At 34.2% G+C, this 18,253-nt stretch overlaps 2 protein-coding genes and 1 long non-coding RNA gene across 3 annotated transcripts; 1 reads left to right on the top strand and 2 right to left on the bottom strand.

The window, feature by feature from the left end:
* Positions 1–1,164: 1,164 nt before the first annotated feature.
* On the top strand, positions 1,165–3,509 carry LOC25487021 (pentatricopeptide repeat-containing protein At1g79080, chloroplastic). Its single transcript, XM_013608866.3, has one exon. It carries the CDS (start codon positions 1,446–1,448, stop codon positions 3,165–3,167), a length of 1,722 nt encoding a protein of 573 aa, XP_013464320.1. The 5' UTR covers positions 1,165–1,445; the 3' UTR covers positions 3,168–3,509.
* Positions 3,510–6,118: 2,609 nt separating this feature from the next.
* On the bottom strand, positions 6,119–11,878 carry LOC112418991 (uncharacterized). The gene is made up of 3 exons (XR_003008985.2): positions 11,694–11,878; positions 6,835–10,712; positions 6,119–6,133 (listed from the first exon to the last, which is right to left on the bottom strand). It is a non-coding gene; the product is annotated as an uncharacterized lncRNA (long non-coding RNA).
* A 5,210-nt stretch (positions 11,879–17,088) lies between these two features.
* LOC120578077 (uncharacterized) lies at positions 17,089–17,613 on the bottom strand. The gene has a single exon (XM_039830154.1). The coding sequence runs from the start codon at positions 17,567–17,569 to the stop codon at positions 17,222–17,224; it is 348 nt and encodes a 115-aa protein (XP_039686088.1). The 5' UTR covers positions 17,570–17,613; the 3' UTR covers positions 17,089–17,221.
* Positions 17,614–18,253: the final 640 nt, after the last annotated feature.

Genomic DNA, 18,253 nt, shown 5'->3' on the forward strand with positions numbered 1-18,253 from the left:
ATTGAGAGAATGAAATCAAGATGAGCAATTGGCAAAAGGCTATAGCTAAAATGTGGAGAGGAATCATATATGGTTTAATGGAATTAAATGACATTACATGTAACTGAACTAACGTGAATGAAAACGTGAGAGAAATTCATGGAGTTATGATAAGAGCATAATGAAACTTAATGGCCTAAAAATCAGCATGATTATAAGTAGTAGTAGCATCACGTGTTGGACTAAAGGACTGATTTGGTCAAAAATGACTTGGTCACTCTCTTTCTAAAAGTAAGACAATTAATTTTTAAAATTACTTTTAATTAAATGCTTAAAATGACAAATAACTCATCATAGAAAATTATCAAAAATTAATATAAAATAAATCTTTATATAATATATATACAAATATTGGGATATTACAAGAGACGCGATTTTTCCACCACATTGTATTTTGGTCGCAAGGACCTTCTTGGTTTTTCAATTCAACCTGAGAGTATCATTGGGACTTTGATCTCTCATGGGTGTAACTTCTTCTCCTTCGATAGGATTATGGTGTTAGGGAGCGTTCACAATTGCGATCGATCATTTCTTTTTCTACCTGCAGTTCTTCCATTCGACGAAGGTCGTCATTCTTCTCTTCAATCACATTGTTTTGGTGATGCAAGGTTTCAATGGTGTTGTTAAGTCCATGGAAGGGCATTTCTCGTGCTGGTATGACTACTAGAAGAGGTTGATGGTTTACTTCCTTTAACTTTTTAAGGGACCAAAAATATTGACGGAAAATTTTACAATGACTAAAAATGCTGATGAAATTTTTTACAAGCACTAAACATGTTGGCGGAAAATCAAGGACTAAATATGCGATTTTTTTAATATAAACTAAAAGTGAAATTCTAGACATTTATAGGAAACCATTTACCAAATTACCCTTATTTTTCATACATACACTCATCTATTGTATTTTATTTAATATATATAACTTTTTTTTTAAGAAACTAAATTAACCCACCAAATTAACATCGGGAGAATCAAATATGAGACTTTAAAGAGGAGCACACTCATAAATTCCAAGCATATGCCAAGGGGCTCAAAATCATAATTTTTGAAAAATTAAGGGATCTAAAAAAACATTTTAAGCCCAAACAAAAAACCCATTTGATCTTACCCGGTGGGCTTGTGTATCCTTATGTTAAAGGATAACCATAGAAACGTGGCAGACGCTGCTGAATTCATCTCATAACACAGAATCAATCAATCTCTCAAGTTTTGAAATTCTTCACCGGTATTATCTCTCAATTCTCACTCAATTCATTTTTGTATCAATCTTTATTATCATCATCGTCACGGTAAAAGCACTTAAGGTGTTTGTAACATTGCCAAGTAGAACAAAACCAAGAATGTTGATTTATGTATTGTAACCTTTGCATCATTACATTGCATAAACCATATCCTTCAATTCAACCATGGCCACACTACTTAATACAGTTTCTCCAGTTTCAAATTTACATGTAATATCAAAAAGAAACGGTTACAGTTTCTTATATAATCATGTTCCTAATTTTCACAATAACACTTTCACTTTCACTTTGAAGAAAAAGTGTTCTTCTAGGGTTTTAGCTTCGACCCACATCACAATTCCCTCAAAAGATTCAGTTTTTAACCTGCCCAATTGGAAAGATGGGAAGAATGACCGTAAAAGTAAGGAAATGAGACTCAATGATGCATTTCTTCAATTGGAACAAATAGTTGGTAAGGGTAATAAGCCTGAGGTAACTCAAGCAACTCAGCTTTTGTATGATCTTTGTAGGTCTGGTAAAGCTAGAAAAGCTGTTAGGGTTATGGAGATTATGGTGAGTTCAGGTATTATACCGGATGCTGCTTCATATACATTTTTGGTTAATTATTTGTGTAGGAGAGGTAATGTTGGGTATGCAATGCAATTGGTTGAAAAAATGGAAGCGAATGGTTTTCCTACTAATACTGTTACTTATAATACTTTGGTTAAAGGGCTTTGTATGTATGGGAAATTGAATCAGAGTATGCAGATTTTAGATAGGTTGATAAAGAAGGGTCTTGTTCCAAATGTAGTTACATATTCTATCTTGATTGAAGCTGCTTATAAGGAAAGGGGAGTAGATGAAGCAATGAAGCTGCTAGATGATATAATTGCAAAGGGCGGCAAGCCTAATTTGGTTAGCTACAATGTGTTATTGACAGGGTTGTGTAAGGAAGGTAGAACTGAAGATGCTATTAAGCTTTTTAAAGAATTGCCAGAGAAAGGGTTTAAACCTTGTGTTGTGAGTCATAACATTCTGCTAAGGAGTTTGTGCTATGAAGGGCGATGGGATGAAGCGTACGAGCTTATGGCGGGGATGGATAGAGATGGTCAGGCTCCTTCTGTCGTTACTTACAACGTATTGATCACTTCTCTTTCAATTGATGGAAGAATCGAACAAGCTTTCAAAGTTTTAGATGAAATGACGAAGAGTGGATTCAAGGTGAGTGCTAATAGCTATAATCCGATTATTGCTCGTCTCTGCAAGGAAGGGAGGGTGGATCTTGTAGTTCAGTGTCTAGACCAAATGATTAATCGGCGCTTTCATCTTAATGGAGGAACATACAATGCTATTGCCTTGCTTTGTGAGCGAGGTATGGTGAAGGAGGCTTTCTTAATACTTGAAAGATTGGGTAAAAAACAAAACTACCCTATTTCTGATTTCTACAAAAATGTGATTACACTTTTGTGTAGGAAAGGGAATACATATCCAGCCTTTCAGATATTATATGAGATGACAGTGCATGGATTCACACCAGATTCCTATACTTACTCGTCTTTGATAAGAGGAATGTGTAGGGAAGGAATGCTCGACGAGGCTCTCCAGATATTCGGGATTTTGGAAGAACATGGCTATGTGCCTCATGTTGATAACTACAATGCACTTATACTTGGATTGTGCAAATCTCAAAGAATAGACATGTCGATAGAGATATTTCAGATGATGGTCAACAAAGGATGCATGCCTAATGAGATGACCTATAACATTCTTGTTGAAGCACTTGCTTTTGAAGAAGAAATGGAGTTGGCAGCTACCCTGTTGAATGAGTTATATTTGAAAGGGGTTCTGAGCCAAAGTACTGTTGAAAGACTTTCTATGCAATACGACCTCAAGCAGTTAACAGGGTAGAGAGAAATATATAAGAAAAGAATGTAAGTAGGGATTTACCTCTTTCAGATATGAAAGTAGTTTTCTCAGCTTTAGTACTTGAATGCTTGAAATTTTGTTTGAATTTATAATTTAGCTTGAAATTTTGTTTGAATTTATAATTTAGCTTGAAATTTTGTTTGAATTTATAATTTAGAGATGAATAATGGAAGTTTCAAAGCAGAGAATTCGCTGCTGACTGCACGCTCTCTCATGGTTTAAATTTAACTCTGCTTTGTGAATTGAGGCTTCTTAATGTTTTCAATAATTTTGTAATATACATTTGTCATTGGTTTATTTGCTTCTTAGAACACAAATTTCTTATCTGATCTTAGCAATATATTATTACACTCTCCTGTTCAACTATATCATTTAGTGCAACTACAAATGCTCAAATCTGGCAGGTTATTGACCTTTACTCCCCTTTTCTTACAAGTGCTTTGGAAACATCCTAAGCCCTTAATGCGTACATATTGCTAACTTGAGAAGTTAGACCTTAATGTGACTTAAAATGCTACTCAATTGTAAACAGCAGTACTACTTCACGTTTTAAGTCCTCTTTTTGGACTTTCTCGAAGGAGAGAGCTGATTGTATAAAGTGATTGTTTGTGCCTTAAACTAAAAAGTGATATGCAGCAGAAATTGGGCACATGGGAAGGATCTAGACACCAAGTCACTGGTTGTTGTGATTTGCCTTCCTGTCAAAGGGTTGAATTAGTTTTTAAGGCAATAAAATGAAACATTTGATTCGCTGCTGATGTTGATTACACAGTTGACATTCTGAGATACAGTTAAAATGTGATTACTAATTAGAAGGTTTTTGACTGCTTGATTGCAAATTTTCCCATTGTAGGACACTCGGATGCATGTATCTGCCATGTGAATGACGTTTAGTACTTTATAATAAATCAAGGTGTATACACAACACATGCACAGGGCTTTGTTATGATCTTACCAAAATGACATGACTCGTGTGGACTCCTAATGAACCAACTCCAACCCATTCTTCTAAGAAAACTAACATTTTATTTGAGCTTAAGGAAGTTGGGTGTATAAAAAGAGGAGTGTTATTTGAACAACCAATTTGGTGATAACTTATTTGACAACCATACTTTACAAAGAAAAAAGTGGTATTGGCACGGAAACCATAGCAATAGAGAGAAAGTAAAAAATAATGTAAGTATGAAAGAGAAAATTGTTGCAAAAGTTGTCACTAAATGGATGTTCAAATATCATTTCTCGTATAAAAATTATGAGTTGTAGTCGGAAACTCCAAAGAAGATAAATTTGCAAATCATATGATACATTAATAGTGTTTTGATTTAGTTTGAAAAGATCTTGGAATTTTTTTATCAAAGAATTCAGATTTAAAAAAAGGATGAAGAAGTCCAAACCATAGAACATATACACCAAATTAGGCTTAAACAGGTCCATTTAACTGCATATGGTTGGTTTGATTAAAAAAAATGCAAACCAAGCACTTGTTATAGAAAAAACAAAGATATTTTTTATCAAAAAACTAAATAAAATATCTAAATTTAAATTAAGATCAAAGTAAGAACTAATAGAAGACATTAAAGTACCGTCCTATATTTGCTAACAAAGGAATGAAAGGTCAAGAATAAAATCACTTTCTTTTTCCTTAGACAAAGTGACGCTCAAAATTGTGATTTATGCATCTTATCATTCAAATAACCGAGTCCGTTTGTTGAGGATTTCGTTCCTTTCTCAGAAAACTTTCTTCAAGGGCTCACAGTAACATCCATCAATCTAGGCCAAAAATATTAAAAGGTCTTCGATCCTACCTTACTGAAAAATGAGACCAGCAAGGGAGAAAGGAATTTAGGTACCATTGATACTTGGCTGCAACTGGTGAGGCATGACAGAGGGAAGAAAATGACTCGCAAATCCAGTACTTCGACAAACACCAAGAATGTGGCGCAAATGAGCTGCCCAGCAATGGCTCCAATAGGGGAGAAGGCTGCAACAAGGTATACTCTTATGTCCAGTGGTGGTTGGAGTACCTCCACTAAACGAAGAGTTTGTGGAATAAGGAAGAAATGATGTTGATGTTGGTGGAAGTAGGAAGATGATGAGGGTCTCTTCATGTTAATCCAGCTCATTTATTCATATATGTTGCATGCTTATAATTTATTTCATAGATAGACGACAATTCTATATCTCAATGTGCATTAAGCAAAACTAAGCCAGTGGCTTTTATATGAAAAGGTAATAAAGTTCAATAAGTTATTCTATCCACCAAAATAAAAAAGATAAACTAGGTTACATCATAATCTAAAGATAAAGAGAGGGAAATATTGCACCTATTTTCAAAGTATTTTTGCAGAGGATGAAAGGAAAGTAGTTATGACTATTATTTTCTTTAGTTTGATACCATTATAAAGATGAACATCTAAGAGACTTGGTTGGAATACCAAAGTGGACAGGGTGCAAAGCTTGAACACATAATATTCATCATTATTCATACTTAAACATGTATGTTTAAAAATTCACATGAAAACGGTCTCACAACTACCAAGTTTTCCCCTCGTTAAGATGACTTTCATGTATTTAATCACAAAAGATGAAGAAAAAAATATCAGCAAGGGTTCTGAAGCATAAATAAAAGGACCACATTTTCATTCAAGTCTTAAAATGCTTATATAAGACATAAATTTAAATATCAATAAGTATTCCAAACTAGTACATGCACTGATGCTGCAGAACACTCAAAATCAATTGTCTTGGAACAACACAGCTAAACTATGTCTAGAGAGAAGCTTCCCCTCCCAACCAAACCTCAAGATCATTAAACCAGAACAGGCTAACATGTCATGAAGCAGGCATCAAGCAAGACGGGAAGCTCTTCTCCTGCATATGCTCCTACTTATATCTCTGTCTCATCTTCGGCGCTTTCTCTTCAACCTCCTCATGCGCTTCTTCTTCCACTGAAACATAAGAGTATTGAGTTAGACTAACATGAAAAGAAGAAAACACTAGGAATGATATTGAAAAGGTACATAATATCTTCTGCCAAGCATGATATTGTGATGAAGCAGTGTTCATAGTTTTTGCATACAAACTTGTACGAAGACAACACTAACAATGACTATCAGGAAGGCTATATTATTATTCTGCAGTAGTTTTTATGCCACTTGCCCTACTTACAAACAAACTCACAAAATGCTAACTCAAACACTAACGCAGGATCATTAATTCAATCCTCTAGAGCACTGTCTACAATCTGGCCCTTTGGGCGTGTGACAAGTTTCAACATGATTACATTAATACTTATTGTTCAAAGATGAACTTAATGTCACTCCTTAAGAAATTATATAATTACACTGGCATCTCAATGGCCCACTTCACCATAATATGTACTTTCGGCGGTAAGACAAACACCCAATGCTGGTAGCAGCAAACGGTAGATGATTTCACCACCAAAAGAAATACAGTAGATGAGTTTCATATAAAAATGCATTATTATATATGGCAGGACACCCAATCCAATCACATTCACATCTAATCTAACCTAAACAAATTAAAATAGTACAATCTTTTATAAAGAAAAGCAGAAGTTACTGGGAACAAATTAAAATTATAAATTCATACAGTAACAACAAAATTAAGTTGAAATCAATGAACCGACCTTGGATAACTTGAAGGTAAAAAATCAATATCCTCCGGAAAGACACAGTAGAAACAGACAGCACTACAGCAGAAATGGATCAAACTGAAAAACAATGAACACAGTACAATTGGATCATCTTTCATTTGCAAAAGCTGGTTCAAGATCCTCTTTGATTGATCAACTTATGTAATAATGCAACAAGAGAGGGGAGCAATCTGAGCTCGAGAGACATGAACGATCTCTGGAACAAATTGAGAGAATAAAATACATGATCTAAGAGACAGTTCGTAGACAGAATCGCCACGAGTCGAGCGAGTGGGTTCATACGCACGAGAGAGTCATGAACAATCTGATGAAATTTGAGTTAGACACGCTCAAATAGGGTCATTGTGACCTCTTATTCCCAATAATCTGAGTCAAATAATCACCATAAGTCTTTACAAGAACAACTTCCATTTTTGAAGTGATAAAACCTCAAGGAGTCTCTAACAGTAATAATCACACAAACAACTTTAGACATATACTAAATGGCATTGTGACAATCACCACATATTCTCAAATTTTTAAAAACCGCATTGTCGACTGTCCATTCAAATTAAGTATCCCAAATGCAACAGCAAGCTTCTCACTATGGTTACAAAGATTCTCAGTTTTTTCCTCTATTAATATCACCAAGAACATAATCAGTGTCAGCCTTATATCCGGCCACTTTTACTTTCTCAACCAACTCATCCAAAAAGTGATAGATTTTATCACTCTCCATATTACTTTTGTCTCCAACAAAAGTGTGAACTCTATTACCTACATGAAGCCAACTACATCCTGGAGTTTTTGTAATTCCTCTCTCTTTCATCATCATTCTGATTTTTGAAGCTTCACTCCATAATTTGGCAGTAACAAGAATGTTGAATATGGTAACATAATTTTCAGAGCTGTTGGAATAATCTCAAATAGTTTCTTAGCTGAAATCTTCGCCAACTCCACATTCTTATATACCCTACAACCACCAAGGAGTGCTTTCCAATCAATAGCAGTTGGTGGTCCCATAGGCATTCTCTGTATAAACTCATGCCTCGTCGAGGCGACCAACACGGTTATAGATATCGACCACACATGAATAGTGTTTAGCATCAGGTTCTACACGATGTTCCCTACTCATTGAGTTAAATATCTGGACTCCTTCCTCTACTTGCCTTGAATGGCTACAGGCAGATAGAACACAAGTAAAAGTAACAAAATCAGGCTTGCCCCTTGATAGTAGCATCTTCTCGAAGAGAAAAAATGCTTATTTTCCATTCCCGTGCATCGCATTTGCAAAGACCATTACATGTCTACTAGAGAGTTTGAGAGAGAGAGAGAGGGAGAGAGAGAGAGAGAGAGAGAGAGAGAGACTGCTAATTGTTATTTCATCAGGTTTAAATCCCATTGTTTGCATCTTCCTAAACATCTCCATCGCCTCTTCTATTCGTCCATTCTCCACGCATCCATCAGTGACAACTGACAACATTCCATGTAATTTCATCTGTTGAGTTGTGACTCCATCTTTGCTAATCTGAGAAAACAGGGAAAGACCCTTCTTGTATTCTTTGTTTGTGAAGTATGCTGTTAAAACTCCATTCCATGAAATAGCATCTCAATGAGGCATAAAATCAAATACTGCTTGAGCTTCCCTAAACACAGATATTTTGCATACAAGTTCACCAAGGCATTACAAACAAACAAATTTTCTACCATACTATGTCTCATCACAAATTCATGAATTTCTTTACCTAATTTCAAATCTTGCAAATCCGAGCACACAGGCAAAATACTAAGCATAGTCACCGGGTTCAGTTTCACCCCATTCTGTCCCATTTCATTACAAACCTTAAGACCTTGCTGAGGAAATCCACTGTTCACATAGCACACTGACAAGGAGTTCCAAGAAACAACATCGCGACGAGGCATCAAATTGAATAGCGTTTGAGCTTTTGTTACACGTAGACATTTTGCATACAAGTTCACAAGGGCATTGCAAACAAACAAATCTTCTACCATACCATGTCTCACAGTAAATCCAAGATAAATTGTTGCATCAAAAGTAGTAAAATATATTTGTTGTCTTGGTTTGTGTAGAAAGTCAAAAAGTGACAATTAAATAGCAGCGGAGGGTGTAAGACCTTGCTGAGAAAATCCACAATTCACATAGCATGAGGGCAACGAGTTCTAGGTAGCCACATCTTGGGCATCAAATTAAATTACACAGAGACATTTTGCATACAAGTTCACAAGGGAATTGTAAACAAACACATTTTCTACCATCCCCCATGTCTCACCACAAATCAATGAATTGTCTTACCTGATTGCAAATCTTTCAAATCCGAGCACCCAGGCATGATGCTAGACACAATCACATGATCCGGTTTCACTCTATTCCACCCCATTTAAAATAGAATTCAACCCTTCTGGGGAAATCCACAATTGACATAGCATGAGAACAACGAGGTGCAAGTAAGTAACCACATCTCTAACAAGCAAATCATCAAAAACAAATCTGCCACCCTCAACGCATTTACATTTACCATAAGTATGAATCTAAAACCTGCTAGAATCAAGCCAACATCAGTCCACTTGTGTTGTTCGATGGTAGGAACTGAACATTATTATGTATATTAATCGAAAATAAAATTCCAAAGCGAAGGTTCCTAATGAACCAACTCCAAACCATTCTTCCAAGAAAACAAATTTAATTTGAGCTTAAAAACGTGTTGTAATCAGAAACTCCAAAGAATTCAGATTAAGAAAAAGGACAAAGTCCAAACCATAGAACTTAAATATGTAGTATATTTAACAGCATATGGTGTTACTAAAAAAAATGCAAACCTCCACTTGAGTAGGGAAGGAACTCCCTAGCTGACCAAGGAAGATTTTGCCTCCTTACGAGTTTTTCGCAAGCCTTGATGAAAACACAAAACTGTGACTTTTGTTTTTATAGATAGGCGAAATGACATCGATAACTAAAAACTCAAGTGAAGAATCCAGGATTCACACCAATCATGACATCTTAGCAATTTCAGCATTCTTGCTTGTTAAGTCTTTCTAACACCCCGAAATCCTAATGTCTTTTAAGAGGCACATAAAAAAAAAAATCACATTTACAGGAGTACGCGCCACATCCGGACATGACTAGGGGTTTGGACTGTCTTTGAGAAGAGCAAAAGGAATGGAATCGTTTAGAGAAGGGAAGAAGGTGAAGATGAGAGAGGGAATTTCTTCACCTATTTCGAAAAGCATTTTTGCAGAGGATGAAAGGAAAATACTTATAACTATCATTTTGTTTAGTTTGAAAGTAAAGAGCTTAAGAAGCATAAGGCTGTTGCAAAGTGGTCGAGGTGAAAAGCTTGACCACACAACTCATCTTACTTCCATATGTATTTCAAAATTCGCATGAAAATCGTATCAAGTTTTCCCCCCTCATCAACGTGATTTCATGTATTTAATCACAAAAGATGAAGAATGTGAAAGAAAAACCACATCTTAAGCTTACCCGGTGAAGGAATATCATAAAACACAGATTAATCTGCTGTCCTAATAAATAACCACATTTTCATGCAAGTCTTAAAATGCTTATATTAGACATAAATATAAATATCAGCAAGTCCACCAAAACAGTACATGCACCAATACTACAAAACACTCAAAATCAATTGTCTTGGAACAACACAGCTAAACTATGTCTAGAGAGAAGCTTCCCCTCCCAACCAAACCTCAAGATAATTAAACCAGAACAGGCCAATGTATCATGAAGCAGGCATAAAGCAAGATGGAAAGCTCTTCTCCTGCATATGCTCCTACTTAGATCTCTGTCTCATCTTTCGGCGCTTCCTCTTCAACCTCCTCATGCGCTTCTTCTTCCACTGAAACATAACATCATTGAGTTAAAGTACATGCAAAAATAACAAAATAAATCAAGCCAACAACCACGATATATTACATCTACAGCCAAAGCATGATACTGTTATAAAGCAGTGTTAATGGCTTTCCATACAAACTTGTACCATGACTACAGTAGAACTATCAGGAGGTTATATATTTCTGCTCTAGCTTTAATGCAACTAGACCTACTTAAAAACCACAAAATGCTGGTTTAATGACGAACTATGCAACATTGTTAATTTAATCCTCCATATACAAAGTACAAAACATAATGCTACAGCATGGTTATATTAATGCTTACTATTATTCAAAGAAATCACACAATCCCGGTATCTTAATGGTGCAATTCAGTTAATAAGCCAGAAGCACAATGCTGGTAGCATAACAGTTAATGATTTTAACAGATAATAGTGGTAGTTATCTATGGCAGATCATCCAATACAATCACATTTAATTTAAACTGATCTATCAAATATATGACCAATGCATCTCAGGTTACAGTACAAGATCAACTGCTGAAACCAAAAATTGTAAAAATACTTTTAAAAAATTATTCACTTTTTAAAAACACTTCACTGTAAAAATTGTAATTGATTTTGTGTTCAGTAAATGAGTTGAAATCAATCATAAAAACTTGAAACCGAATTTGAGAAGATAAAACATATTTAAGCCTAAAAAATATCATCAAATTAACTGAAACCGATGACAAGAACAAATTAAAACATTCATTCATGTTTCTATCATTTGGAACAAGCACAGCATTGATTCACATATACATTTCTACGAGGAGAAATCAACATTGAAATAAAGACACATCAAACATTAAACGGCATAGTGAATCAGAAACCTAAACTCAAACCCTAAATCATAATTGTATCTAATCCCAAAAACATTGAACATGTCAAATCATCAGAAAATAATTAAATAAAATATAATTTATGTAATCAAGAAAGATGAATTACCTTAGCTCTCATGTTGGATGATGAACGCTACGCTCTCAAGCTTCTCTGAACGATGGCAAATTTCCGCGGCAGGGAAGGGAACTGAACTGAATCTGAGAGTAAAACCCTCGTTTTCGAATTTATAGTGCTGCGTTTCGTAAGAAGCGGAGCCCTAATGTTCCATTCATGGGTCGGGTCGGTTGTGTACCCGGTCTAGTTGGTATTGATATCAAAGGCTTTTGATCCAATTATTGCCGTTGTGCAATTTTAGTGTTTTTCAATGCAATTAGGTACAAAAAGTTTTCGATATTGCTCCATCCGGTCCTGGTTAGAAAAGAAAAAAAAGTTGATTTTTTAAATTTATTGAGTGATTAATGTATTTGGTATAGAATATAGATCAAATACTCATTCCGTCCTGAAATATAAGCAAAAAAAAACCATTTTTTTATTCCAAAATATAAGCAAAAAAAATTAAAGTTGACCAATTTTAATCTAGTGTTCCAAAATTACCCTTTTACATTTATGGAGCATGAACATTGAAGTTCAATTACCTAAGCGTGTTTAAGGAGTATTGGAATTGGAATGTCACTAATATTAAGTACCTGCAATAATTAAGTGTATTGGAATCATGGTTTACGGTATTGAAATCATATGATAGTATTCATGCTTCCTTCTCCATTTGAAGTTTAATATTCTTCTTTTATCTCTATCACACAAAAATGGCAGGACACCAACCTTTGTTTGATGGACCATCATTTGATTTGGGAATTGAAGAAGACACAGAGAATTTGTCACTTCTTATTGTGGAAGACACGTTAGATAAAGAGGTGGAGAGTGACCAAGATCAAGAAGTAATTTCTCAAATTGATAACGAGGTCAAATGATAATTTTCAGTTGGTGGGAATGATAATTTTCAGTTGGTGGGTATAAAATCCATTCAAAAAATTTCGTTAAAAGGAGGATATTATTAGAAGTTTTGATTTCAGTTGGTGGTGCAGACTACAAGTATCTGTCATTAAGACTAGGTGGTAGTGGGATAGTTGCATGGAATACAAATAGTACATGTGATTAATAATGTGCCACTGATGAAGTGTTTTTGTTTTCAATGTGTGTAAGGATAAATTAGGAATATTAATTTTTATTTGATAAAATTTAGAGTAGTCAATGAATAATGATTGATTTTCTTAATAAGTGTGTTTTCTTTTTTTTTTGCTTATATTTCAGGACGGAGGGAGTACATCATTTATGCAATGAATCAAAGAAGTTAAATGTTTCTTTTTTAGATTCATTTTTTTGGCTTTAGCAGTTTCGGTAGTACCACACCCTCCCACACAAGTCGTCTCAGTTGAGGTTAGAACTCCACGATGCAACAAATTATCTTTCGTAGGAACTCTGTTACGGAGCAAACGCCACACCAACAACAATACCTTTCAAGGAATTGATTTATGCTAAACGTCGTCGACAAGAGTCCTATCTAACATGTCACCATTATTAATAATAAACCGATAGGATTCCCGCACCGAGTACCCATGAACTAGATCCAATTGCCACTTTCAAGAGTCGTGAACATCATCTTGCAACACAGTGTTATTTAATAAAAGAGAACACTCTCCCACGCTCTATTCTTCCCACGCAAACAACTGACGCCTCCACGCCCCACCATCAACCACCCAACCGCGCCTCCCCATAAGCTCCACGGTACAATCTTTCTCCACGGCTAAATCGAAAAGGCGGGGGAACTTTATCCTCAACAGAATGTACCTTACCCACTTATCATTCCCATCACCAACTAGCTTACCCATGAATACTATGCATGTTTTGTGATTTTATTCCCAAAAATATATAAAGATAACTTAAAACAAGCACACCTATAAATTTAAGTCTAGTTGGCCTAATATGATTGACGTGGAACTCAACTCACAAATGCTAACATGACTTTTTAAAATTAGAATAAAAAATAACAAAAAATGGTTGTTACATATGAGCTTCTTCTTATTTTTATATATCAGATATTTTCTAAATGAGAAACCCTGAAATCTAAAGTCACCCCAAAAACAATTCATATAAAACATAAAGTGTAACAAAATGACAAACAAATAAATAATACTAAATAAAACACAACACAAAGGAGTAAAGACACAAGCAAAGGTAAACACAAAACCAAAATTAAACATAACTAACATATTTGATTTATAATTCATATTACGACTGTAACAATCATTATTGTTATTATTAAAGGTGAAACAATAAAAAAAAAAACACAATTATAAACCCAGTTATATTAAAACAATCACTATAAAATGGGTGAAACCAAAAAATGGATTAAATATAAAATAAAATTCTAAGAAATTTTCTAGGGCTCTATAAACCAGTTATACTAAATAGTTATATATATTATGTTTGAATCACCAAAATCGTAATATGTAATAAATAATTTTCTCTTCAAGTTGCTTGAGAAGCATATTCAATGATTTGCATTAGTCTATAACTTTGTTGAAGTAGAAGTTGACGTCTTCAGTGGTTAATTATCGATGCTTCTTTGTGAGAAGTAAACTGTTTCTATCATTAAGAAAGTTCCTTTCAAAAGATTGGTGGTAAACATGAAACAAGATATAAACTTATCCTTGATCATAGGATTGTCAGACATGATTGTAGGTGCTCCTAATCTCTTATATATGCATAGTGACTTTCTAGGATTCCTCATGCAAGCTTTCATAGGCGGGTTTTTTTTATTGAATTGTAATATCCTACAATGTAATCGTTATAATATTTGAAGGGAAAAGATGAGTTGAGTGGGGAGAGAGTTGGGGCAAGGCAATGAAGCGGAGTAGATGAAGAGAGAAAATGCCTAAAAAAAGTGTGTGGAGATAAAGTCAAAGAAGAGAGGGAAGGCTCTGACATTACATAGATGTCTCATAAGTGAAAGGATCTTATTGACCAGTAACAAATTCAGACATTTTAATTTGTCTTTGTGTAGGAAAAAGTTATCATGAATTACACATATGCAGACAATCTTCTTTGCTACGATTTCCAGTAATTTTGTGATATTAGAAACTTTGAATTTTTAACACGTTGGTTACTTGATTCATATTTTCTTAAGCCTGTAAATTTTTGAAAGTGTTGTTTAAGAAGATATTATTTTACGAAGACAATGATAATCATATTTCTAATATTAAGAATTTTTGCCCTCTTCGGAAGGATGACATTAACGTTCAAAATTTAAATACACCATTGTGTCGCTTTGTGAGAGATAATGGTGATTCGGATGTTGAGAATTTTACTCCCCATCTTTCCTCTGATATCGTTGACAAGATTGGAACTATGATCCCACTATCAAACGCTTTAGGAGAGGATAATATTGCTCGGGAGTGCATCCCAATGGATAATTTTATGTTTTTATGACGTGCATATCGTTGGAACTTCCAATAGTCAACAATACTCACCCGATGGCGTTGGAAACATAACGAATGTGATTATTTATGTGGGGTATATCACAATGCTTTTATTGATAATAATTTCTCGTTTTTTCAAGGGTTTTTAAAGGATACTTTTTGCCCTTGTTGCTCGGGTGTTTCAGAAAGTTTAGACCATCTTTTCAAGAAATGCCCTTTAACTTATTGTGTGTTGGACTTCCTTGGGAGTTGGTACAAATTTCCTTTATATGAACCAAATGGAGCTGACATGTTGAATTTTGATAAACATTATTGATGATGACACATTTGCAGTTTCAAGTTGGAAGATTCAATTTTTTATTACTTTGGATAAGTTATGGCATGCAAGGAATATTTTGGTGTTTGAGATGAAGTTTATTGCACCGCATTATGTTTGTGTTAACATGAAGGGAACTTATTTTGAGGTGGAGGTTAGTTTTCAGCATCACGTGCATAAGAGTTATGTCATTTCTAATCATCTAAGTGATAATGGTATATCTTGGATTCCACTCTAGTGGACCACTACAAGTTAAACTGTGATGGTGTTGTGGTGCGTAAATCACGCAAAGTAACATATGTGTATGTGCTTTGTGACAGTTGTGGTAGAGTTATTTATGATTTTGCGTTCAATTTAGGTTACGCTCTATTACACATGTTGAGCTTTGGTCAATTTTCTTGGGTGTCAAATTAGGTATGGAGAGAGAAGTCCCAATAATCATTGTTGAATCAAATTCTCAAGTTGTAGTAGGTTTTTTTGAATAATAGTTTTCTTTCATATTATAATTTGATTAAAAGTATTTTAAATCGAAACTGGTTAGGATGCATCTTAACTTGGTTGTTGATAGTTTAGCAAAGTTCTGAAGGCCAACCAGGTTGTTGATAGTTTAGCAAAGTTCGGTCTTCCATTAGATAGCTCTACTCATATTTTTTTATTATGTTCCTAATTTCATGTTCAATTATGTTATCGTTGATGGTGGAGTTTGGTATGCACAAAGATAGAATTTGTGCACCATGCACAAATTGTGCATTTAAAAGCTGAAATAAAATCTGGACCATTGATTTATTAATATTATATTCGAATGGTCAGAATTTGTTGGAAAAGTGGGAGAGGTGACATGCTGCCATCAAGTTGCTTTTGTGCAGGCGGGTCCCACGCGTGGAATAAATCTGATTATTTAAATGGTTTTTTTGGCAAGTGTTCTATTGGGCTTATATAGCAGAATCAGGTCCATAATTACTGATTTTAATTTTATTAGATAATTGTTGTTATTATTTAATTATGTTATTGATTATATCCACAATTATCCTATTTGTGTGTGGATTTTTATAATCTTTAAATTTGTGAAAACTTAAACCAAAATTAATAAATCCAAAATTTGGTAAAAAGCAAGGAGGGAAAAGAAAATTTGGCCAAAAGGAAAGGGGGAAACATGTGGCCAAAAACAAATTGGGAACCAAAATAATTTAGATTTTTAATTGATTTGAGGAAGTACATGCGACATATTTTTATCCAATGGATATAAGATTGGTGACAGAAAATCATGTTTGATGGGTACTTTTGACTGAAAAAGCTGTTTTCGATAGTATTTTGGACACGGTACAACCTGTTTTCAACTTGTAGGACAAGTAAAAAAGGACAAAGTAGATAGATATTAACAATTTTTTATTTTATTTTGTTAATTGGTGACAGATTTCTTTGTTGACAGCATTTGGATGGTGCAAACATACTATCAATTCTTGGTTGGATATTAATTAGTAACATTTAATTTATTAACCATAATTTTTTTTTATAACAGAGTATATATTGAACCACAATCTTTCAATTATGTTTGTCAATGACTCATAAAATTAAATTACATAGAAAAATATTTTGCTTTAATATTTCCTTGCCTCTATTTTATGTATATTATTTGACCACAAATTATGTATATTATTTCGTCACCTCAATTGATATTAATGTACTTAACATAGCAAAACAACAATTATTTATGTAAAACATAATCCAAATAAATTATCATAATATAACAATGATTACGCGAATACATGTAGTTGAAATTACAAAAGACATATTTCATCAAAATACAATGCATTAAGTAGGATAGCAATAATCGGTGGAATCTACCAGTCGATTAATTCAGTTGCAACATGTAAATACAATGGGTCCCCTGTGTTTGTCCTCCATTGAAACATGTCTTGAACATCACGGTCGGTTTCAAGATACTTGATATCATAGCTTAATTTCCAGTTGTTGTGGACCGTATCCAACGGGTAGTATGGTGTTATGTAGCAAATTTTTTTCACCCTACGAGTTGGTTCATGGTACCTCATGAAATAATCGTTGAAGTAACGAGATATTTCTGATAGCGTCTCCACTGGTACCAAGTACCAAGCGTCGTAGACTTCATCAATATGCTCCAATTTGACATTGCACCTCACTGCTGCTGGGGCGGATGGCTGAGTTGCCATAGTAAAAATTAAATTTTAGATACTTAGGAAGAGAGTAAATAAGATAGTGTGTGAGAAATTGAGGGATGATGGTATATATTTATAGGGAAGAAGAAAATATGATTTTTAACACATTTGTCATTGGACCAATGAGAATAGGACAACACATGTGGGGTAGTGTTTGTTAAAAAATTGATTGAGTGAGGGAGTATCCAATTTATGGAATCTCTAAGATTGAAGTTGAAAGACATATGCATGCAACATAAAAAGCATTCAAAAGGCAAATGTATGTCCTATCCAATCAATAAAAACATTTAACCTATACCTCTTTTAATCAAATCCAGGATAAAACAAAAATAAAATAATACTTACATCTTATAGTACTTTGACCAATGTAAGAACCTTAACTTTAATCTTAATTGAAGGACAATGCCTGATTATAATGTCATGATTTATTTATGTCATTTTGGAAAATATTAGCACCATATTTCTATAAATAGTTTCAATCACACCTTTTGAGACTTGAGTGGAAGAAAATACTCGAGCAAAAATACGTTCTTTCTAAACTCTATCAGCAATACTCTGTCAAAAACTTTTTTTTAAAAGAAAGAATACTCTCTCAAAAACTTGAACACCTACAAACTCTACAGTGGAAGAAAATGGTCATGCAGCCAACCCTCAACAAATTGGAACACCTTCTACTTT

Source organism: Medicago truncatula, chromosome 2, assembly GCF_003473485.1.
Source record: "Medicago truncatula cultivar Jemalong A17 chromosome 2, MtrunA17r5.0-ANR, whole genome shotgun sequence".
Lineage (NCBI taxonomy): Eukaryota > Viridiplantae > Streptophyta > Magnoliopsida > Fabales > Fabaceae > Medicago > Medicago truncatula.